The sequence below is a fragment of the Solea solea genome, chromosome 3, assembly GCF_958295425.1.
Source record: "Solea solea chromosome 3, fSolSol10.1, whole genome shotgun sequence".
Classification (NCBI taxonomy): Eukaryota; Metazoa; Chordata; class Actinopteri; order Pleuronectiformes; family Soleidae; genus Solea; species Solea solea.
In genome coordinates, this window is record NC_081136.1 from 27582301 (window position 1) to 27605474 (window position 23174).

At 39.3% G+C, this 23174-nt stretch overlaps 5 protein-coding genes across 8 annotated transcripts in view; 3 read left to right on the forward strand and 2 right to left on the reverse strand.

The window, feature by feature from the left end:
- Positions 1–7130, forward strand: part of LOC131456482 (copine-8) — a 93757-nt gene extending 86627 nt beyond the window's left edge. The window contains exon 21 of the mRNA XM_058624846.1: positions 6896–7130. Coding sequence (XP_058480829.1) covers positions 6896–6935 — 40 coding nt within the window. The 3' untranslated portion in view covers positions 6936–7130. The remainder of the gene's footprint in view (positions 1–6895) is intronic.
- An 898-nt stretch (positions 7131–8028) lies between these two features.
- On the reverse strand, positions 8029–11062 carry alg10 (ALG10 alpha-1,2-mannosyltransferase). Its single transcript, XM_058625816.1, has 3 exons — positions 10679–11062; positions 9788–9985; positions 8029–9698 (listed from the first exon to the last, which is right to left on the reverse strand). The coding sequence occupies exons 1-3, from the start codon at positions 10841–10843 to the stop codon at positions 8637–8639; spliced, it is 1425 nt and encodes a 474-aa protein (XP_058481799.1). The 5' UTR covers positions 10844–11062; the 3' UTR covers positions 8029–8636.
- A 190-nt stretch (positions 11063–11252) lies between these two features.
- On the forward strand, positions 11253–13152 carry tprkb (Tp53rk binding protein). Its single transcript, XM_058625821.1, has 4 exons — positions 11253–11499; positions 11592–11714; positions 12091–12261; positions 12571–13152. The coding sequence occupies exons 1-4, from the start codon at positions 11359–11361 to the stop codon at positions 12655–12657; spliced, it is 522 nt and encodes a 173-aa protein (XP_058481804.1). The 5' UTR covers positions 11253–11358; the 3' UTR covers positions 12658–13152.
- Positions 13118–16989, reverse strand: srr (serine racemase). 4 transcript variants are annotated; one of them, XM_058625817.1, is made up of 8 exons: positions 16847–16989; positions 16132–16380; positions 15578–15758; positions 15311–15492; positions 14450–14580; positions 14052–14200; positions 13867–13956; positions 13118–13507 (listed from the first exon to the last, which is right to left on the reverse strand). In XM_058625817.1, exons 2-8 carry the CDS (start codon positions 16153–16155, stop codon positions 13266–13268), a joined length of 999 nt encoding a protein of 332 aa, XP_058481800.1. In that variant the 5' UTR covers positions 16156–16380; positions 16847–16989; the 3' UTR covers positions 13118–13265. The 4 variants fall into 4 exon arrangements, with proteins under 4 accessions (XP_058481800.1, XP_058481801.1, XP_058481803.1 ...); XM_058625818.1 differs by having other exon boundaries at positions 15578–15763; XM_058625820.1 differs by lacking the exon at positions 16132–16380 and having other exon boundaries at positions 16847–16977.
- Positions 16990–18140: 1151 nt separating this feature from the next.
- On the forward strand, positions 18141–22580 carry trmu (tRNA 5-methylaminomethyl-2-thiouridylate methyltransferase). The gene is made up of 11 exons (XM_058625163.1): positions 18141–18340; positions 18824–18989; positions 19080–19186; positions 19373–19495; positions 19606–19778; positions 19918–19971; positions 20056–20122; positions 20318–20418; positions 20541–20685; positions 20956–21038; positions 21167–22580. The coding sequence occupies exons 1-11, from the start codon at positions 18259–18261 to the stop codon at positions 21314–21316; spliced, it is 1251 nt and encodes a 416-aa protein (XP_058481146.1). The 5' UTR covers positions 18141–18258; the 3' UTR covers positions 21317–22580.
- The last annotated feature ends 594 nt before the right edge of the window (positions 22581–23174 follow it).

The following is a 23174-nucleotide window of genomic DNA, read 5'->3' on the forward strand; positions in this document are numbered from 1 at the left end:
TCCAAATTTGCATATATTTGCAAAACAAATTCACTCTCGTCGCCTTCGCGTTTTAAAAATCAGGCTTCTAATTGTGGATCGGCCGCCTGACGGGAACTGAAAGCAGAGCTCAGAGGAAGATTATACATCCGTTAATAAAATCTTGACAGCGATGAGAGAAGGGCTCCATTTTAGCAAAAAAAAATCAATCACACATTTTTTATTTTTTTATTTATTTCATGACAGTTGTATGTGTCTTTCTTGTAATATTCTGTCCAAATGAATCTATGTTACTTTATCCCGATGCAAATTGTCCTCCGTTTATCAATCTTTGAATTTGTGTGAAAGACCAACAAGTGAAGTGTCCTTCATTTCCCAAGAAGTGAATACATTCACTGTGCGCATGGAGAACGTCAAGTTTCTGTCTTGGACCATCTAGTTTTCAACGTCATATAAAAAGTAGGACACGAGTAATGACAGACAGGTGTGGTCAGGCGAGGTCATCAGTGGAATTTACTTCACCTGCACTGATCACGTGCTTCTCTACTTAAGCTCCTGTTGAGTAACTTTCTTTGTGCAGGGTTTACGTGAACATCCACACTCCTGGTGCTGATTTCAGGTCAACATATCAAAGACTTCTTTGGCCAATGCTGAATAAAGGTGAAGCAACACCATCATGGACCCTGTAGGAAAACACATGACATTTTGGAACGTTAAGTAACATTTTAATCTTGACACTGTAGCATTAAACAGGAATCTGCTCCATCAATACCAAAAGATTTTAGAGAACAAGGTGTACAGGTGTTGTGTGAGGTGTAATCCCTCATGTGTGTTCAAACATTTTGTGATATTTGAAATAAAAAAAATGGATCTCTGGTGGCTGTAAACTGCACCACTGAGAACAGATTGAATCATCATCTAAATTTACCATTTGTAAGATATGAAATTGAGCCACATGAGCAATTTAGGAAGCTGTATGCGGTGGGTTCTTTTTCTTTATACCTCCCCTCTGCACAAGCAGGGGAGCCTCAGGTTGCTATATTTAGCTTTATTTTCCCAGCGTCCCTTGAGGCCAAGGGAGGAGATGGATGGATTGATTGTGGGGCGACGAGAGGCGGTGAGGGAAAGGTGCTAATATCGCTGTCAATCAACATCTCCTGCAAACGGCAGCTGTGAGAATAAATAAGAAAGGAAAGAGAGAGCATGTCCTTAAAAAAGAAAAAAGGAGCAGTTTTGCTCATTAGTAGCAATGGAACAAAACAGCAAGGTCAAAAATGTAGCGCAAAAGAGATAATAGACACCACACACATATGTGTGTGTGTACATATATATATATATATATATATATATATATATATATACATATACAATTGTTTCTTCTTTTAAGTTTTAAAGCTGTAATAGTGATTTTAAAAAAGTAGAATTCTCACGTCACTAACCACACTGTTGGAGTGAGAAATTGTTCCTTTGCTCCTTAATTGTTTAAATACTTATGCAGCAGTGTGTGGTAATTAGCTGGGTCGTGTGAGATTTTGGTCCCTTTTTAAAAGACTTGATGTCTTAATGCTTGAGTAAGTCTAATGAACACTGCAGTCACTGTCTGTCAACCAGGGTCGTAATTATGTTCGCCTGTCACTTCCTGACACAGTCTGTAGCTAAGCAACCTGCCACGGAGACGGGGCTAAAGTTGGCTCTCTTTTGAATATTCCTCAGAAATTAAAGGAAGAAAGAATAAGGCTCAGGTGGTTGGTGCAGACTCGCATCTTCTCTGCGACTCTCAAAACGACCAAAATCCTCTGTCACGCGTTCCTCCCTTCGCCAAACCTTTACAGGCAGTGTGTTAGATGCTGTGATATGAATGTGGGCAGGTTGCAGAGAGTCTGAGTGTTGGTAATAAATCAAAACATATGTTTTGGCCTGTCTGCCCACTGAACTCCCACCATGCGTGTATTAATAGTACATTTTCTTTAGGTGCTGCGAGAGTTTCATGAAGGTGCTAAGAGATGGCACAGAGCTGGTGTTTTCATGTGCATGCTTACTGAGTGCATTATAAGTTTATAGGTATATGTGTTAAAAAGATTTTTCATGCCGCATATGTAATAAACGGGATTTCTATTCATGTCAAAAGCAGAGGTGGAAGCAACGGGTGACTCATGGCCTTGTTTTATTTCCCATTTACATTTATTATTATTTTATACATGGTCAAATATGTTTGAAAATGATCTATCAGAGCTGGTGTGAGATTTTAAAGTGTGTAAGGGCGTTCACACCAGCCATTCTTAATTGAACCCTTGATGGTTTACTTGGTGTGAATGCAATGTAAAAGTGCCACAAAAAGTCCCGTCACAAAGTGCTTTTGCAAATTTTTACAGAATAGCTCTCAATATCTGGCAGTTATTTACAATTTACTGCGTGCTAACAATGAAAAATGAAAATTTGAACAGTGTAAAACATTTTGTCTCAATGTCCAAAAACTTATGTGCAGGTTTTTTCCAACTCTTTCCTCTCTGGCAACTTCTCAGCTTTCAGAAAAACCGTTGGGTAATGTTCCGTATCAGAATGTTTCCGATAGCACAAAATATTGCGGAATAAAAGAAGCAGGCTTCAAACTTCTCTGGGTTTTTTTGGGGGGTATTTTTTTAATGCTGCTCTCTTATTTCTCCCTCCAGTGTTTTATGATGCTCAAGCGTTAAATCTGTTTGCGAGGAGGAAACATAATAAGCCCGTGCTGCGTCAGTGTCTGCAGTTGAAAAATGGCTGCTACACACCCACGACACCCAGGATGCTCCTTGAAAACAAGCTGAGTGTCAAGGTAACATACGGTGCCCTCTGCGTCCCCATCTGTTTCTCTGTGTCCCTGCGCTGTGTTTACTTTAAAATCTGATCCAGGCACAAACTGCAGCCTCATTAACTCAACAGTTTACTCCCAAAATACTATTTATAATCAGTCATTTGGCGTTGCTTCATCGTCGCTGAAAAAGGTAATTAAGCAAAGTGATGGCTCATGTTATATGAGGTGGAGTAGACGATGCCACTTTTTTGTGTTACCGATGTCAAAAACTCCAGGATCTACCGATATTATTCCGATACAGTCATTTTAGACCATTTATGAACTATGAAGCCGTTAACGACACATTTGTTCTCCAACCGTGTGCCCAAACATGACACAGTGAAATATCTGATCCAATGATTTTGGCCGTTATCAGATCGGTATCCCTAGTTGTAATCTGGCATTATCTCACTGTTAGGAGAGTTTAAAGACTGTTTACTCACAGTCCAAAGAGGATAATTTGCATGTTTATCTCACAGGGACACAGAAGATTCCGCTCTATACTGCTGCTTTGCTGGGTACATTTTGGCACTTTTACACTTTACAGTTGTAGCACAGCTCAACACGGCTCGACTCTACATAGTTTGTTTTGCTTTTCCATTATCGATAGTACCTGGTACTTTATTCAGTACCTGTTCTGTGTCACTTATAGGTAAAACTGATTTTGGAGCACTTATATTGACAACCATAGGACAACATATGAGAGTAAGACATTTTCACCATAATGTTACCCTATTTATTTATTTTATACCTTATTAAATTCTTATTTTTATAATCAGTATGTTATAATTATTTAATTTCAAGGTTTGTTTTTATTTTTTACCTATTTGGCAATGATTTCTAAAAGAATATACCATCTATAATCCATGAAAACTCATTACAGTGCTGCACCTTAACCTCATCTAAAACAAATCCAATTCTAACAATGAAACCCTGAAAAAAAACATTCAAAGTCATAAGGACCAGCCAAAGTGTCCTCATAAGGACGGGTTTGAATCAAAATGTGTCTTCACAGCCCTCAACAGACATGCACACACACACACACACACACACACACACACACGCTGACAGAGCAGTACATACAGTATGAGGCCTCTTTGATACATTATGCATCAGGGTTAAGAGTTTCTATCTGGCTTTACTGGTGTGTGAGTGTATGTGAGTGTGTTTCCTCCTCAGTTAGAGATGCATTATGCAGTGAGACAAGCAGCAGATGCATGGAGTGCTCCGAGCCTCATCTTCATCTCAAATTGTGTGTGTTCTTGTATTTGTGGCTTTGTGAGGACCAGAATTCACATAAACCACACAGAGTGAGGACATTTATGGTTCATAGCTATGTTTGGCTCATGACGTTCATATCTTTAAAGGCCTTTTGGGGGGTTAAGACCTGCTTTAGGTTTAGAATTGGGTTTAGTTCACATGTGAATGTGAACACATGTATGTGTGCTGACATGTGGATGTGGATATATCTTTTTGAGGTCCAAAAATGTACAAACCTATCTTTGTGAGGACATGTTTACAGTAAAGACCTGATTTAAGGGTAAGGGTTACGATCAGGTTTAGGTTAGGGTTAAGGTATAAGGGTTACGGTTAGGCACTTAGTTGTGATGGTTAAGGTAAGGGGTTAGGAGATGCGTTATGTCTACGATGTGGTCTCACTAAGATATAAAAACAGGTTTGTGTGTGTGTGTGTGTTGAAGAAGTTGACTGATGAGCTGTGACAGTGTCGAGAATGTTGGAGGAGTTAAATAACCATCTTGACATCACTGCTGCGCGCATACACACACACACACTTGTTACTGTGTAAACTTTATGCTGCTCTACTGACTTCTGATTAGTATAATATGCAAATCAATTAGCAGGAACATTCAGTCGAGATGAAGCTGGAAATCCTTGGAATGAAGCATCATAACTACATCAGGAGCAGGTCTCCTTCCACAAGGTTTGCCATGTTTCTACAGTAGCTCAGAAGGGACAAGCCAAACACTAAACAAGGGCATTTTGTGTTTGGTCTGTGTAATTAGAGATTTTGTGTACAAATGGAATTTTGAATCTTGGCGTCACTTGGCACTAAAATGCATCCTTTTGTGATATCTAGAAAATTCAAAAAAACATGGACTGGCGATCTGTCCAGGGTGTGACCCCACTTTTTTCCCTATGTCAGCCGAGATTGGCACAGCACACACGCGAACCTCAGACGAATGGATGTACAGTATACCGCAAATCAGAGAAATCTTTGTGCCCATACACTTGTCATTATGGTAGAACCTCACAGACAAGATTCACCTGTGTGTCACACGTTTGTGACGTCACCTTCTCAATACCGTCATTCGTTGAATAACTGCCAGGTATCGGAAGTGAAAGTTATCTTGGAAAAAGGGGCAGAAGCACTCACTCGAACATAAACATGAGTAAAATCAAAATAAATCCAGACAACCTGATTATCATGATGGTCATAACAGGGTTAATACCAGATCTGAACATGGTCTCTGCAGGAGGGAGTGGAAGTTTATTCACTTGGCTGCGACATGCAACTACACCACTAGATGGCACTAAACGTGTCTGTGTTGAGATGGAACAATATAAAGCTAACAATAAAAACATAATTTTGATGCTAGATGAATCTATTAATCTAAAAAAACTTATAGAAATAACACATTATAACTTGAAATTAAGTCCACCAGATTTCCCTGCATCACACATGGTCAGTTGATACTGGATCTTTGTTAAACTTCCACCACTTAGCACAGAAATAACGATATTATTTAAAGGAACCTGTAGATAATCCTGACAGAGGAAAAACATTTATTCCAATCTCTCCATCTCACAGGACCAAAATGGCAAATGAAAAGGTTGTAACCACCCGCTGTCGGTAATAATTATTAGGGATGGCATGTGGCCTGCCTTTAGAAATAATGTCAGTGACGGTTACACGCAGCATATTTTCTCCTCCAGCTGGCAGATTTATAAACGGAGAGAAATTGCAGATTTCTACAGAAGGGTAACACACATCTTTAACATCTATGTCATATTTTTAATATTTTTTTATGTTCACAGAGGAATTTTCATCTGGATGCTTTTTGTAGACGAACAATCTCTGTGTTATTTGACACCAAGAGGGAATTATACAAAACCGTCCTGTATCTTTAACTACTGAGGATTGTACACGTCCAAATGATGGTTATTGTCATATAATGATGAAAAATGATAAAAAAAGATCAAATGACGTACTCTTTTCATGGACAACCTCATTTTCTTATTGATAAAATCCAAAACATCAGAGTGGGGTTTGTGGATGTTTAGTATCTATTCCATTTAGTCATTGAAGAATTTCAATATAATGAGGACCAGTCAATGTAATATTGTAATGTAAGATGAATCAGACATCTAACAACACCCAAGAACAAAGAAGTCGGCTAAAACAAATTAGCAGATGATGCTGCGCCACCCTTGATGTCTTATTTTTAAAATGCCAGAATACAGTGAGAGAGAAAGACGACAGGACTCTGACTTCATCGTCCTCTGTGGATTATGTCTTTATTATTTGAGCAGTTTATTGTGGACACTGGGTGGAGGATGTATAGGTGTTGACTGTTCCCTGAGGCAGGAAAAGGTGTTCACAAAGAGCAAAAAGTTGTTAAGACTGTGAAGCCACAGAAGGTTTCATACACAAGTGTTTAATAAAGGTGTTAAAGATATAAGGGAGTGTGCGTGTCTGTTAAAGACCCGATCATGAATAGTAATAGTTGACACTTAAAGTCTCTTTAACATAGTGAATCTCCTTTGCAGAGGCTGAACAATGTAATCAACACTTGTTTAATCACCTCAGTTTGATTTTATTAACATCCCCTCCGTGAACGGGCCCCACACTGCTTGACATAATTAGAATCTGCATGATATGGGTCAGATGGGGACCACTGTCACTTGTTTTCTCTCCCAACTGAGCTTTCACTCTTCAATGTAATGAAGACAGTTTTGAAGTATTTCAGTAAATTGACTGGTTTTATTATTACTGTATAGATGTCGCACTCTGCTTATTTCTTTTTGTCTGACTTTATTCAGCTGTTATTTGATTTTCTTTTTCAGGAAAGCAAGCACCGTTTTTAATAGACTTTTAACAGTGTGAATACAAAATGATGTTCAATCATCGTCATGATTGACATGAAGCAACGGGGAAACTTCATGTTGTTGTTGTTGTTGTCCCTCAGCTGTGAAAGCATCAGGTAAAAACAATGAATTACTAATATGCAATTTGATTTTTCATGTTCAGGTTCATGTTCTCATTGGGGGTTCGTCATGCTTTGTTTTGTAGCGCCATCTAGTGTCTGACTCACGACATGGACGACCATGTGCGTCACAGAAAACTGTAACACAACTGTTAAACAGCACAATAATCCTATCTAATGTATGTATAATTTTAAAATACATCTAGTTTTTAGTTGTTTAGTTTTTGGTTCATTGTGTAAATTAAATGTATTAGACCACCGCCCAGAGCCACAGCTGCCCTAAATTAACAGCATTGGTACGTTAAAGCTCTTTAACTGAAATGATATTTTTAATGCTAAAATATAATTATTATTGTTATCTATAAAAAAACCCAGACAAAATAGTAAAGCACATTATAATTTCTTGATTAAGATGCCAAATTGTAGTTACTGACTTGCATTCTTGAACAGAAAACAGTTTTAGTGCTTAATTTCTGACTTCTCAGAGAAGCCCAGTAAGTTGGCTCTAATTTGGGTATAAAAGGGTGAACATTTTCAGTTTCAAACATGTTTTTAAAAGATTTCTAAAATACTCATGTTTTCCAGTATGTAATACAAAATTTAAAAAACTCTGAGACTCATGAATCATTTTATTCAAAGTATAGGGGACAAACACAGACACACTGACAAGACTCGATATAAATATCACATATGATGAATTACACTTTTACAATTACACTGATTAGTTAAGAAAACTGACACAGAAATTCTCAAAACATCGCTGGAAATGTCCACTTGAAAATGAAAACAAAATCACACAGAAACTTACAGACTTTAAGATGACATCACTGATTAAGATTAAACTATAAAAAACACAGACAGACATTTACAGGAACATATTTCTGAATCACCTCAAATGGATTCTCATGGCTTTGCAAATTACAAATCAATGTAAAACTGGAAAAATATTACCAATAAAAACTAGAATTGCTTTCTTAATTTATTTAATCTTCACTGGCAAAAAAAGCATTTTTGGTCTCTTGAATCATATTTACATGTTTCATATCAACAGTTATCTATTCACAGATTGATTCACATTTACAGTAGAAAAGTATTTGCCATAAGAAAAGTACACATGGTCTCGTTAGTTGCAAAAACAAACAAAAAGACCCTGTCAAAGTAAATTTTTTTCATCCAGGTAAATTTACATTTAAGAACCATAGACACAACTTCTTTACATTGTAAATTCAGATCAGATCCAATGAATACACTTCACTTGTGTCATCTAAGCCAAAAACTTGAATTATTTTTGAATTTAATTATTGGTCATATTCACGTATTTGTGAACTGATTCACAATTTTGCTTTGATTTTCAGGCGCGTTGTGTTTTTGTTATAGATTGTATATAAAAAAGTGAAAGTAGTCTTCCAGTCTGAACTGCCATTGTGAAGCCTTGAGATTTTGGATTGGAGGACGTAAAATTTTTTGCTAACACAAATTCACCAAAACTGGAAGACTATGTCCATTTTTTAAAAATATAATCTTTAGTCGTAGCTCTGGGAAAATCCCTAAAGTCCAGTAACCCATGATCAATCTGACACTCCTTCACTTGCCTCTTGTTTTCACCACATGAACCTCTGTGTGGCTGTGCTGTCGGGCCAGAGGAAAGTCTTGGAGAGGAAAATGTAAATTGTGGCGGCATTGACCACAATGTAGAGAAGAAACTCTGCAATGAGTCTGGGAAGTGAAGGCAGAGGCATGTGCAGGCGGTACATCAGGTAGGGAACAATAAAGTACCTGAACTCCAGCAGCTTCTGGGGGACCATGGCTGCCAGGAGACAAACCACGAAAGCCAAACTCCAGAACAGCGAGCGTGACTTGAAGGAGTCGAGGAAATTCCACCCAGCAAACACGTACACTGGGATGAGGAGGAAAGGAATCAACTTGTGCCTCTGGTAAATATTTTTCCACACATAGAAAGGATAATGGCGGTTGTCTGCCAGGAGATATTTGTGAATGAAAGTGAACTTCCACACCAAGAGCAAGCAGACGCCAGTGACCAAGAGAAAGAGCAAAGGCTGCTTTTTCAGAGCCTGCAGGAAGCGGAGGACACGGTGGTAACAAAGTGAGACGGGGCCGGAGAAAAAAAGGGTGAAGCAGAAGAAGTAGAAGAGTTGAGGGAAGTTTGGGCAAGCCTCGTGACTCGTCCTGTCGCCCACCACAATTCCATCATTCAGCAGCACAAACACAAGGAAACCAATGCCAACCACTGCATACGGCCAGGTCACCAGTAGCACTGCCTTCACATGACCTGGGGAGGTGATGAACTCCAGCATGAACAGTGTTATTTTCTTAACTCCACTGAATGACAGAGGAACTTGAGATGGTGGAGATTTCTCATCCCTCTTTTTCGTGTGCTCCACCTTCCAGGCTTCATCCATTTTGGCGGCCACCAACGTGCCTGCACAGAAGGCCACCCAGATGATGTTAGACTGGCGGAAGAGCACGGAGCAGACACCCAGGAAAGCTGAGGCCTTGTGGCAGCCATAGAGAGTCATGAGGTATGTGAAGAGGATGAAAAAAGTAGATCCGGCGTCAGTGTAGTAGAGGAAGTTGAAGAAATATAGCACAGGGAAGGTGGACAGAGACAGCGCTGATAGCAGACGGCGTGAGGACGTTCGTGTCTGGTAGAGAAAATAAAAAAAGCTGGTGTCAGAAAACAAAAATGGCAAACAAGATCACTGATGCAGGGTTACAAAGACTCTGGTTTTACCTTCTCTCTGAGGTGCAGCTTACAGATGAGCAGATAGATCAGGTAGAAGTTTCCACAGTTGAAGAGCACGTTGATGAATCGCAGCATGGCCGTGGAACATGCCATCTCACCTGTGAGGTCAAAGAGCCACGCCACGGGCTTGATGACTCCAACAGAGATGAGGTAAAGACCTGGCAGTGTGGTGATCATTGGGTCCCACTGCACAAGAATTAACACCATGTTAAAAGGAGCACTACACCTATTTTACACATGAAAATAAGTCCACTTGTCCCTTGTCAAGTCAAAGTAATAATATATGTATTAGATTAGGTTGTTCTAGACTCATGTCATCCATCATTCACCCTGTTACAGTGACTAGAATAAAATGTTTGAACTGCTTCCTGGATTGTCTGTTTAAATGTGCATCACACACTGTTGTATGAACCAGCAACACCAAAATTACTGTGGCTTTTAAATGATATAACTTTGCGTATTATAACATTTACTGCTTCTATGTGAAAGCAGTACATTTTAGGGATAGTCAATTACTGGTTTGGATATCGGACAGATAAAAATGGACATAATAATCAACAAAAGCTGAGTCATGTTTGGGCTGTTTATTTCTTCTTTTTGGGAGAACAATATTTGTTAAACAGTTGGAAAATTATGCATCTGAGTAATGTAAGGCTTTAAAGGTTACTTTGAGTTTGTAAAGAGGCTTGATCAAGGTAAACTGCATGTAAACTACAGTACGTTTAGCCACGCACACGACATTAATGTCTTTCTATTTATGGAGATTAGGAGCTCTATAAGCTGCCACACAATGATAGATGACAAAAGCTCTGCTGTTAGCTATCCTTAATCCGTTACACAATGACTGAGCCGCTGCACACAACCAATTTTTTTTTTTACCTCGTTGAATTTTCCATGACAGTATTTCTGAGCTTGCGGGACATGGAAAATCTCGTCCATGTACGGTTCCCTCTGCTCTCGGGTGACTCTGGAGAACAACAGACACGAGGCTAAAAAGTTGACACTGCAGAGAGCAGTGAAGATGTAGCCTTCAAATTTATCCATCTCTGATGAGCAGAGTCGATGTAAAAGTGAATCTAGTCCAAAAGCTAACCGTTAAAATGATGTGTAAACCGCATATCGACGACAGAAACCGGTTAAATCCAGTGCAGAGTCAGTTTAAAGAGAAAGTGATCAAGTATCTTCTGTAGTTGTTTTTTTTTTAAGAACGGAAGAGTTTAGAATGTTGACAGCTGGATGGTACGCTTCTGAAATGCGGCCGGAACCAAAACACTTGGTGTAAACATTAGTTCCTGGGCTGCGCTAAATAGTTTAACATAATCATTTCATGAAGTAGTGACGATCACAGCGATTCACATGATTATCCATTTAATTTACAACATTAAAAACGTTTTTAAATTTATTTTTCTTTTCCAAAGGGCTATTTTCCCCCAAAGAGGAAACGCCGTGTCAAGCGGTGTTACTGTGTTATGGTTCCCACTGAGCACAAGCGCACGTGAAACGCGGTGATCTCTAACTTTACTATAATATATCATTTTTATCACATGTTTTTTTAAATTATGCATCTAACGCAGAAACTGGAACTCTTCCCCGACCAAAGAGTGACTCAGACTCTTTTCAAAGAGGTGAAAAATGCAGCAGAGTTGAGACAAAGTGCTGTGGAGGGCAAAATAAATGGGGCTTTGATCAACCCTACAATGGTAAGATGTTATATTATTTGATTTTTTTCTTTTTTATCAGCAGTCATTTTCACTTGCATGCTGTGTGTTTAAACGCTGTGCCTCATTTGCAGCTGGTGGACCCCTTTCAAGTGATGGTCGCTGCCAACAAAGCTGTTCACTTCCAGAAAACCGGGAAAATGAAGACGAGAAGTCTTTACTCAGAGATTATTTTCAACCTGTCGCCTACTAATAATGTAAGTACACAAACTAGTCTATTTATAATGCCTTTGTAATCCCCAGAAATTATACAACCCTATTTTTATATTCGTGTATATAAGTTCACTTTCACTTGTATTATTAAAGGCAATAAGGAATAGTTTGTACCACTTTGCACCTTTTGTATTTTTGTCCAGTATTAGAAATAAAAGTTAGTTTTAGTTGCACACAAAATATATATGTCTTGCTTTATTTTGGGAGGAGAATCAGACAGATGTACCTTCGTTTTCTTTTCTTTCAACTCTGTCGTTGCATTTGTGTCACGCATAAGTTCTTTTGTTTCAAGTCTGAGAGTCTCTGGTCCAGAAATTGTTGCCTATAGTTGTTAATTTGTTTATGCCTGTGATTGTACAGATCTCGGAGGCTTTCAAGAGGTTTGGGATCTCAGATGCAGACGACTCTGTAATGATCGTCGTGGTTCATGACAAAAACGAGACGCAGCAAGATATCGCAGCCAAGGTGGATGGACGTCAGGTTCCTGTGGAAGACGTTTCCTCACTGTCAGACCCTGCAAAGATCAAAAAGGTTCATTATCATTGCTTTACTTCCTGTAACCCTTTACATAGCATTTCAACTAATACTCACATCTGTGTTTTTGATTTGATAAGTATTTATGTCAAATATATACTGCCTATCACAGATGCAGTCATATATGTATGTTTTTCTCTGCATATGCTCCTATTAGGTAAGATATTATTGATAAATGTAGTATATTTTCCTCTGCAGTAATTGGTGTATTTGTTTACCTAACTATTTGCTCTTTGGTAATTTTTGGATACATTTCAGAAGCATGTTTTTTTTTTTTAACGTTCCTTTTTTCCCTATCTATTTCAGCTGTATAAAATCACTCCCCAGGAAGAAAAGTGTGGGACGCTACTGGATGCAGTTGTTTGCAGAATGGCCACTAAAGACGTCATGTAGCTATAAATTGAACCAGAACATTATGTGTCATGCTGATTTTTTGTAATTCCACTAAATTATGTCAGGCCGGTTAATATTATATCATTTTGAATTCAGTGAAAACTTAAAATATCGGCTCTAGAAAAGTTTTATTTGGAGTTAAATGTGTTTTTTCCTCCGTCTTCATGAGCTCGTGTTGATTCCTGCTTCTCTATATCAAGATCACCCTGACACACAAGGAATAAAAAGGTTTCGGACAAATTTAGCATCATACTGAGTTCAGCAGATGCAATCATTTCTCATTGTGTCAGTAGTGGTATACAATAAATACAAAGTGCTACAGGCTAAATATCATCAAGGTCTCTAGGCTAAATTTCAGACTCTGTCAACCTAAGAAGAAAAGAACGTATAATGTACTGGTTGTCATAAAACTTGGTGCACAAAAGTGTATTGGGATGAAAAACATTTGTATTCATCAAAATAAAAGAAAAAGTACTTTATTATTTCTTTAAAGGATATTGTGTCGCTTCAATTTCTTATTGATAAATTCACAATAAGTAAGCATAAGTTGGAACAGACTTTACTGAAAGACTCGAATTAATCACATAAAAACGAGCCCAAGATGCTCATCAGTCTGGGAAGTTGGTGAGCTCGTCCTTTCCAATGTTTCCTCCACTGAGGATGCACACAACACTCTTCCCTTCCAGATCGGGTATCTTGTTGTTAACAATTGCAGCAAAGGCAGCAGAGCCTGATGGCTCCACCACGAGTCCCGCCCTGTAGAGAGAGGACACCGCCGCTTTGATGTCGTCATCATTCACCAGGACAATCGCCTCCACGTAGCGCTGGCACAACTCGTAGGGCAGCCTGCCTGGGATCCAAAAGGTACAACATTAGCTGCAACATGGTTTTTAGTGATAATGCAGTATTTTTCAATCACAAACAAGCTAAACACATTTTTTTATTTAATTGTTGGCAGAATATGACGATAAATGTGATGAAAAAAGTTGGAGTAGGTTTTATGGATTTTACAAAATCTGCTAAGTAGTAAATTGCAATTACTTTATAACACAATACAATTATGTTCTTACTATGATCAAAGCTTCATGACAAGGGCAAAATGAATAAGTTGAGATGTAAAATAAATGTTAAGTTAATGTACCTTACAGTGTAAGATACATTTGAGAGTTGAACCAGAGAAAAGAAGGGAGTTCCACTGAACAAAAATACCTGCAAAAGGTGGAGCGAGACCTGAGGCGATGCTCTTGGTGTCCATGCCAACAGGTTTCTTTTCAATGAAGCTTTTGTACATGGTGCAGGCTGAGTTTAAACAGAAACATTTTGAATAAACCCAGAGTCTGTTGCTGCACTGATTTGACAAATGATCCTTTTAACAGTTGGAAGTGAGTTTTTACCTCCTCCTGGTTCTACACCGTAGATCCTGGTCTTACTGCAGCCAGACAGTTTGATGCCCGCAGCTACGCCGGCCAGCAGCCCCCCTCCACCACAACACACCACCACAACATCAGGCTCACGGTTCACCTCCAGCACCTCGAAACCAAGACTGAACACAAAGGTTTAAACAGAAAATGGGTTAGTCGTGCCTTGACATTAACCACTGGTATCTTTTTGTTCAAAATGAAATGAGCTTATCAAAACCTGTCATATATGTGTCCATCGTACACAATAAGGCAACAATAAATATCAACACTGAGTATCAAGCCAGATACAATGTCACAATGTATTAGAGAGCCGTATTGACCTCTGACAAACCTTATTTCTATTATCTAATGCATCAAGACTATTCTTGTACCTGGCATGTCCTGCTATTAAATCCAGGTCATCATACGAGTGCAGGAATGTCATGTTTTCCTCCTGAACGCATCGGTTCACCACATTCATCAGACTGGTGGTGGGAACTCGCTCCACCTCCACCCCAAAGCGCTGAGAGCAAAAATAAATGTCTCTTTCATGGCTGAGAACAAACACATCTGATAGAATGCGTCACAAAACAATGATTTATGAAAAGTGGTATGTAACATGTTTTCAGTAGGTATGATGGCAATTTATGACTTGGAAAAATGTCTCGAATAAGAACCATTTACGTTGTCTGCATGAAGGGTTTTATATGTAAAATGTACCTAGGGTGATTTTAATAATTTTGTGTCTTGAATGACTTTCTCTTTAGGAAACAATATATATAGTACTTTATTTGCCACTTATGGCAGCAAACTGGTTTTAGCATAATAATGTAAAACCTTGAATTACACAGTACAGTGTTCATAAAATCTCTTGAACTTTTCCATGTGTTTAGTGTTTAGGTCGTGGTTAGCACCTCCTCCCACAGTCCAAAAACATGCAGATTTGGGGATTAGGCAAATTGACCGTAGATGTGAGTGTGAGAGTGGATGGTTGTTTGTCTGTATGTAGCCCTGTGATGGACTGGGGACCTGTCCAGTGTATACCCCGCCTTATGCCCTATGTCAGCTGGTATTGCCACTAGCAGCCCTACGACCCTCATGTGGGGGATAAAGCAGTAGAAGATGGATTTGTATTTAGGTTGTGTAAACAAGGAATTCATATGTGATACTTCACATATTAATAATATTCCTGTTTAATCCCAGTAGTCAAGGCTCGTTTCTGTGTATCAATCAGTCAGCAGATAACTTCTGACCTGTATGAGGATGGATCTGGACATTGGGGCAGTTTCAGGCATCACCACTTTGCCCTTTGACCCGTAGTGTTTTGAAGCATATGCAAATGACTTCCCATAATTCCCAGCAGACATGGTGACAAAATGACCTCCCTTTGGTCTCCTGGCAAACTGATTGGCCACCCCTCTGATCTTAAAAGAACCTGTCAATTAAAAACACATATGTCACCAATCAGTTCAGAAAAAAAGACATTTCTGAGAAAGGAAAAAGAGGTGGTTTTCTCCAACCAGTCGTCTGCATGTTTTCCAGTTTGATGTGGATGGTGCAATTGACATTGAGAGGCAGTGTGGTCTGGCACCAGGGAATCATGGGAGTGTTGATGACACCCAGAGGGCTGCTCCTCACTGTCTCCCTTGCTTCTCTCAGCAGATCCAAGGTGACGGCATCTGCGGTCGCTTCACCCATGATCTGTGCTAGAAACACGTCATATCAGGAAAACCTTTGCATTTTAAGTTTCAAGTTTGTTATATTCAGGGTTACATACAGTAGCAGGAAAAAGTATGTGCATAAATGTATCACAAATAATGAGATATTCTTCATCTAAGTCACAAATACTGAGAATGCAGAATGCACTTGAGCTAATATCCAAACAACGAGGGAGACTCACCCCGTGTATGGGGTAAGTTGAGCATTGGAGCGGGGTAAGTTGAGCTGTATGCCTATTCCCCCCACCACCCTCCTCCCCACCCCTCCCTCACCTTCTCCCTCCCTAAATAATAGTCACTTCTTCACATTCATTTGTATTTTTTATTTATTATGCACAATTCAACAGGTACAATACCTTTTTGGCAAGTTCAGACTCCATGCCATCTGAGAGAATCCTTTTAGCCTCTGCTACTCCATCATAGCCTGTCTTTTTCAGTCTTTTTTGTCAATGTATCTCTTCAGTGTCATTCTGTCTATTTTGGCATCCTTTGCTGCTGCTCGAATAGACTTCCCTTCTCTCACTTCACTGGTGGCTCTTTCAAGAACATCAGTGGGGGCTCCCCTGCTTGTTTTGTGTTTATATACACGAGGCATGATGTCCACTCTGTAATTATACAAATGCAGAATCATAATTTAATATTTAAGACATATAGGATACAGCCAATATACCTTTGGCTCAACTTACCCCCACCGGCTCAACTTACCCCTGGCCAAATGGCTCAACTTACCCCAGAGCTACCATTTTGACTTTATTAGTCCCCACAGCTAAAACGGTGCACTTTTATGCTAGGTTTATGACCTTGTGTTGTAGCACATAGATACCACAATTAATGTATATAACACATTTAAAATGATCTATTTTGGTCTAAACACAATTCTCATGAAACGTACGATAGACTAAATTCACTTTCAAGAGTGAAAAATGTTTATTTGGAAATAAATGTCTAACCACTTTCCCCATGTGGTTCTTACAGACTTAATGAAATGATGCCTTCCTTCTAAATATTTGGTCACATGATCAATGTTTTTTTTTTTACCGTTTCCTAGCAACAATGGGTGCCTCAACTTACACTTTGGCTCACCGCGGTGAAATCAGTTTCAGGTTGGATATTCAACGGACATTCGCTCCAGATCCAACGGCACCCTTCTCCTTCTCCACACCGAGATAGGTGCACGATCACGGCTTGTTCAAAGTCCGACCCATCGCTCTTGACTTTCGTGGTCTTATTTAGGGACCGTCAAAAAATTACTCTTGAAAAGCCAATATTTACATAAAAATTGAGAAAAAGATATATATGAGGTACTAAAATGGAATAAAAAGAGGTGTGTCCTGACAAGGCAGTCTAGTACTATGTTTCTGCACTGATTTGGTGTCTTTAGGTCACATGGCCTGGAAGCTATTGAACTAAAATGCTAATATTTACATTAAGAAAATTATAAAAAATTTGGGAGGTATTTAAATGGAATAAAAAGAGGTGTGTCCTGACTAGGTAGGCGAGTTTTATGTTTCTGCACTAATTTGGTTTCTTTGGGACTAGCCTACCTAGTCAGGACACACCTCTTATTATTCCAATTCAATACTTCCCACATTTTAAATAATTATTTTAATGTAAATATTAGCATTTTAGCTCAATAGCTTCCAGGTCATGTGACCTAAAGACGCCAAATCAGTATAGTGCTAGACTGCCTTGTCAGGACACACCTCTTTTTATTCCATTTTAGTACCTCTATATATGTTTTTCTCAATTTTTATGTAAATATTGGCTTTTCAAGAGTAATTTTTTGACGGTCCCTAAATAACACCACGAAAGTCAAGAGCGATGGGTCGGACTTTGAACAAGCCGTGATCGTGCACCTATCTCGGGGTGGAGAGGGAGAGGGGTGTCGTTGGATGTGGAGCGAATGTCCGTTGAATATCCAACCTGAAACTAATTTCACCGCGGTCTTTGGCTCAATTTACCCCAGTCTCCCCTAACGTTTTTAGCTCAAGCACATTGTGTTTGATTATGACTTAAATGAAGAGCAGATTACCCTTTTCCCATATACAACTAATGATATTGTAAATAAATAGTTAAGTTAAATATTTAGCTTTAATGATTTTGATTGGTCAAGAGTTTTTGTTCTTTGATGATGGCAAACGTGTCTTTTTAAGAAAAAGTAATGGTCAATTTATTACAAAGTCTGATTCTATAACAATACAGAATTCCCCTTAACTGACGAAAAAACATGTGTTTAACATGTTCGGTTTATTTTCTACTGATCTTTTAACTTGCGCAGGCTTTTCTTTGACCAAAAAACAAACAAGTTAGGGCTCCGTAATGATTACAGTGTTACAACATTTTCGCCCCCCTCAACTTCTTCGGTTCCGCTTTGAGTTGTGTTTCTACGGGGACGTTGTTACGAAATGGACAAAAAAAACATGGCGCCTCTTGAGTCTTAGCTAATACATTTTACTTTGTCACGCGTGGAAAAACAGTTGAACATGGGTTTCGCGAGGCACGTCGTGTGCGCCATGTCTGGCGGCGTGGACAGCTCTGTCGCCGCATTGTTACTGAAGAGGAGAGGTGAGAAATGCTGACAAATACACGCATAAAACCACCACCATCATCAGTGTCATCACAGTTTGTCATCCCACTGCACACAGGAAGAGGAAACATCATCATATCAAATACAAGACAGCAAGCTAAATCCTAAAATCCTGTGTTAAATCAGAGACGTGCTACAAATACACAGATATATTCTATAAAATATTTGTATTTAAGTGCAAAGTGTGCTACTATACAAATTGTATACATGAAAGATATGGAAATGAATGCTTATTGTTTGTTTTGTATTGTTTTAAACTGACCTGGCTCTCTTACAAAAGAGGCTATTAACAGCCGTACAGTCACACTGGTAAAAGTTTTTTAATTAAATTATTATAGCAAACAGAAATAATGTTAATTTGTAGTTCAAAAGTTCAAGACGTTCAGGACTGAGCTGTAAAATGAACTTTAATGTCTGTCACCAAATGTGTTGAAACATGTTTCTTGTCTTGTTGTGTGCAGGTTTTAGTGTAACAGGGGTGTTCATGAAGAACTGGGACTCTCTGGATGAGAGTGGGGTGTGCAGTACAGAGAAGGACTGTGAGGACGCACACAAAGTGTGTCGGATCTTAGAAATCCCCTTCCATCAAGTGTCTTATGTTAAAGAGTACTGGCATGAAGTTTTCAGGTATATGCCCTGTTCAAAACCTTAATCGACCTTGTGTTATTGTCTTTGTTATTATTTTTGCTCTCATGCGTGTATCTTTTCCATTTGCAGTAATCTGTTGAAGGAGTATGAGAAGGGCAGAACACCAAACCCAGATATACTATGCAACAAGCACATCAAATTTAACCATTTTCACAAGTATGCCATCAACACTCTGGGTATGTTGTTGCCTCAGCAATTCCCTGCTGCCTAACATTTGTTTAGCTTATTTATTTTTACCTGGAAATCAGGTGGTCTGGGCAGTGGTTTAAAATTTTAGGATTGAATTAAACTGATTTCACTCCACCATACACATTTCTTGTCAAATAAGGCTTTAAATTGTGGTTTTACTGCTGTTGACTTAGGTGCCGATGCCATGGCAACAGGCCACTATGCCAGGACATCACAGGAAGACGAGGAGGTTTTCCAGCATACTCACGCAGTGTCATCTACCACACCCTTCAGAGATCGATTTGAGATCAGAAATCGTAAATGTTTGACTCTTGTAAAAGTTTGTCAGTTAATTGGAACTGGTCTTAAGCCGACGTGTGACCCTCCACCAGTACTGACAGTCTTGTTTCTGTCTTCCTTGTTTCAGCGGTGAGGATGCTCAAAGGAGCAGACCTCCTCAAAGACCAAACCTTCTTCCTCAGTCAAGTTTCCCAGGATGCCTTGCGGCAAACCATGTTCCCGCTTGCTGGCCTCACCAAGGACTTTGTGAAAAAGATCGCTGCTCATGCTGGGTTTCACCATGTTCTGAAGAAGAAAGAGGTACATGCATAACAAATGTAAAACACATTACATTTAAATATAAGTTTATATTACAACAGGAGATGCTATATATGATGTATTATTTAAAAACAAGCACAACAATTGCACGTCGTAACTAATGTACTGATGTTTTTCTCAGAGCATGGGTATTTGCTTCATTGGTGAGAGAAATTTTGAGAATTTCATTTTGGAGGTGAGAAAATTTAAAATTCATGTATTTGATCTGCGTTAGCTATAACCTTTAAACAGATGTGTGTAAAGAATGTTGTGTTTTCAGTATCTAGAGCCTAAACCAGGGAACCTTGTCTCAATAGAGGACGGGACAGTAAAGGGAAAACACAAAGGTATTGTTTGCAGTTCATAGTTAAGACATGTGTGTTGATGTATGCAAGTAACAGAGTATATGTACTCCAACAAAATAAACCTAAAATCCCCCTTTGTGCTGTAAAGTCTACTGTATCCTCATGTATTTTCTCTAAATTTGTGATAAGCTAGTATGACGAAAAATGACAGTGTCCGTGTGCCACGTGTCCAAACAGGCTGGTTCACTCTGACACTGGGCCAGAGGGCGAGGATAGGTGGGCAAAAAGATGCCTGGTTTGTTGTGGATAAAGATATTACAACAGGAGACGTTTTTGTGGTGAGAAACTGACTTTTATTAATATTATTCCTCATTTTAAAGTTTTATTTTATGCTCATCAATTAAACATTATTTGAAACTTTTTTTGTGTCTCGCTTTCCTGCTCTTCATGTGAACTTCAGGCTCCAACAACTAATCATGCATCTCTGTTTCGGGACACGATGCGGACTGACCGCTTCCACTGGCTGACAGTGGATCCTCCTCCTGAACTCGTCAAGACCCAGATGATGGATTGTCACTTCCGCTTTATCCACCAGATGCCGCTCAGTGAGTGCTGTTGTCATATGTGCTTTAGCTCTGTTTCATGCACAGGTGCGTTTATGTTGTACATGTTGTTGCCTAGTTACGTAAAGCCTCCACAGTAATGGAGAAAGTAGAGTGGATAACGTCATTGAAATAAAAATGTAATACATGGATTTTTATGGATTTAAGGAGAGTTGGAAGCGTTTTGCCTAATGAAAGTACCGAACACTTTTCCTTAGTTTATATCTTAAACTAAAAATGAACCCACTATGTATATCATTTATTTTATACCAGCTCCCTGCACAGTAACTCTGAACATGGATGGCTCTCTGTGGATCTCCCTCTCACAGTCGATCAGAGCTCTGACGCCTGGACAGGTAACAGCACACTCACACTTGTGCTACAGAAAACAGCCTTGTTCATTCACGTACCGTTCCTTTGTCCTTCTAAAAATGCTCATCAGTGTTTATTGTTTTTTTTTTCCCTTGTTTAATTTCTTCCACAGTTTGCTGTGCTCTATAAAGGGGACGAGTGTCTGGGCAGTGGGAAGATCATACAGCTGGGGCCGAGTGAATACACAATCCAGCAGGGCAGAGCGCAGTTGATGGCAGTGGCACAGCAGAAGGAGCAGCCAACCCCAGAACCGTCCAGCTGAGGTGACCTCACAGTCCAGACACAGTGGCGTTCATAGTCTCCAGATAGAGCAACACTCTTCACCTTTCACCATGTGAAAAGAGTCGCTTCCTGTACGTATATGCCATATTGAATGGTTGACTCTGGTCTTAAAACCGCAGCTTTAACACTTCTGCAGTGTTGATGACACACAGGCTTGGTAGTTAGTTTGATCACAGATAATCCAAATTACCCTTGATAATGGCCAAGAGGAAAGGAATTGCGCTTGTTAACCAGAAGGTCATCGGTTCAAATTGCAGAAAGGGCCAAGGGCTGGGGTACCTCTGAGCAAGATACCCATTGCTCCATAGACCTATATAGGTGCTGCACACTGCTCCTGCACGCAGCTTTGTGTGTGTGTGTTCTCTACGGGTGATTGTGATTGTGTAGATTCAAAAGTTTTCTAAAAGGCATATAATGAATCTCAAACCTCATTCTAAAACACAGCTTCCATCCTGTCCGTTCTCTTGGTGCTTTCCTCTCTATCTTTGTCTGGAACCATTTTGTCTGTTTCTCCTCATAATGATGTTCTGCTGCTCAAAATAAGGTGTAATTATTTTTGTTCTGCTGGCTGGGTAACGATGGAGCTGATCTGATCCGTCTATTTAAGGAAAAACAATCTCAGTGCTTAAAAAATCAGTTCTATTTAATTTAAATAATTATGGTCTTTCTTCCCAGTTGGTTTCTATGAAATTTCTATTTAGATTTTAATGAATGACCATGATTTATATACATTGGGTATAAAATGTTCACGTTGCTTGAAAACAGTCCACAAACTTGGGTTTATTTTCAGTCTTTAAGGCAACATGGGGATCGACGGTCATGTGACATGACTATGCCACAGTCTTACAGATTCAGACAAATCTCCCTTCCCTTCCCACTATTACTCATGTTCATACTGAGGTAACCGCAATCCTCAACATGTCTGGAACTTGTATTAATACATCTGTTATGGCAGTTAAAGTCCACATTTACTATTTAATGTACGCAATACTTTGGTGATCAGTATTAGCAGACAAACATGTTTCCAAAAACAAAAACGGTGTTGGCCACAGTTTTAGTTATTCTAAATAATGAAAAAAAAAGTATTTAACTTATGACTGACTGTGCTTGTTTATTCTCATGTTATAATACATTATTTTTGTTTTAAAATCAAAGTGCCTTCTGTTTTTATTGCGTTATAGTTGCTGTGTAAATTGTAAATACAACCTTTACGAATGAGTGAATAAACCTTTTATTGACCTGTATATCGACTTATTTTGTCTGGAGTCATCATGCACTCCCCGAGCACCTTATTAGGAACAGTTGTGATCCTACTTCGACGTGTGGTCCTGCATCTGATCATGCACACCAAACCTCAAGGTGGATGGAGAGATGTCTGGTTTTTCACTCCTGTGAGCCAAGAACAGAAATATGAGGCTGCAGTGGACACTGACTCATCCAAAACTGGACAGTTGAATGGCAAATGCAGCCTGGTCAATCTGGATTTGTTTGATGAGTGAAGGGTTTGGTATCCAACCTGCCTTGTGGCAACAGTCCGGGCCAGTGCTTATGGTTTAAAGGAGTCGTAGTTTCAATGTCACATCTTGTGCCATCATTTCTTTATGATCATGATTTTCCATCATGTCAAACTGGTGGCGTGAGCTGAACAGAGACCCTCTGTGTCTTCACTCGCTGATGTGACGCATCAAGGTGACAGGACAGTTTTGAAACATCTTGTTGAAACCTTGACATAAAAAGAAAAAAAAACTGATGTTTGACAGTGGAGGGAGGCTGTGTCCGGTAGTAGTGTGTTGTTCCATATGAAGTGCTCGGTAGCAGGTTGTTGATCCACAGGGGGC

Excerpts from the sequence above, each read along its gene's own strand:
- alg10 (XM_058625816.1), bottom strand. The coding sequence starts at position 10,843 with ATGGATAAATTTGAAGGCTACATCTTCACTGCTCTCTGCAGTGTCAAC. Across the intron at positions 9,986-10,678 it reads GTCATGGAAAATTCAACGAG|TGGGACCCAATGATCACCAC; the intron begins GTAAAAAAAAAA and ends ATTCTTGTGCAG. Across the intron at positions 9,699-9,787 it reads AGCTGCACCTCAGAGAGAAG|ACACGAACGTCCTCACGCCG; the intron begins GTAAAACCAGAG and ends TTTCTCTACCAG.
- srr (XM_058625817.1), bottom strand. The coding sequence starts at position 16,155 with ATGGAGTCTGAACTTGCCAAAAAG. Across the intron at positions 14,201-14,449 it reads TTAATAGCAGGACATGCCAG|TCTTGGTTTCGAGGTGCTGG; the intron begins GTACAAGAATAG and ends CTTTGTGTTCAG. Across the intron at positions 13,957-14,051 it reads CGGTGTAGAACCAGGAGGAG|CCTGCACCATGTACAAAAGC; the intron begins GTAAAAACTCAC and ends GTTTAAACTCAG.
- trmu (XM_058625163.1), top strand. The coding sequence starts at position 18,259 with ATGGGTTTCGCGAGGCACGTCGTGTGCGCCATGTCTGGCGGCGTGGAC. Across the intron at positions 19,972-20,055 it reads TTGAGAATTTCATTTTGGAG|TATCTAGAGCCTAAACCAGG; the intron begins GTGAGAAAATTT and ends TTGTGTTTTCAG. Across the intron at positions 20,419-20,540 it reads CAACAGGAGACGTTTTTGTG|GCTCCAACAACTAATCATGC; the intron begins GTGAGAAACTGA and ends TGTGAACTTCAG.
- tprkb (XM_058625821.1), top strand. The coding sequence starts at position 11,359 with ATGCATCTAACGCAGAAACTGGAACTCTTCCCCGACCAAAGAGTGACT. Across the intron at positions 11,500-11,591 it reads CTTTGATCAACCCTACAATG|CTGGTGGACCCCTTTCAAGT; the intron begins GTAAGATGTTAT and ends CCTCATTTGCAG. Across the intron at positions 11,715-12,090 it reads ACCTGTCGCCTACTAATAAT|ATCTCGGAGGCTTTCAAGAG; the intron begins GTAAGTACACAA and ends GTGATTGTACAG.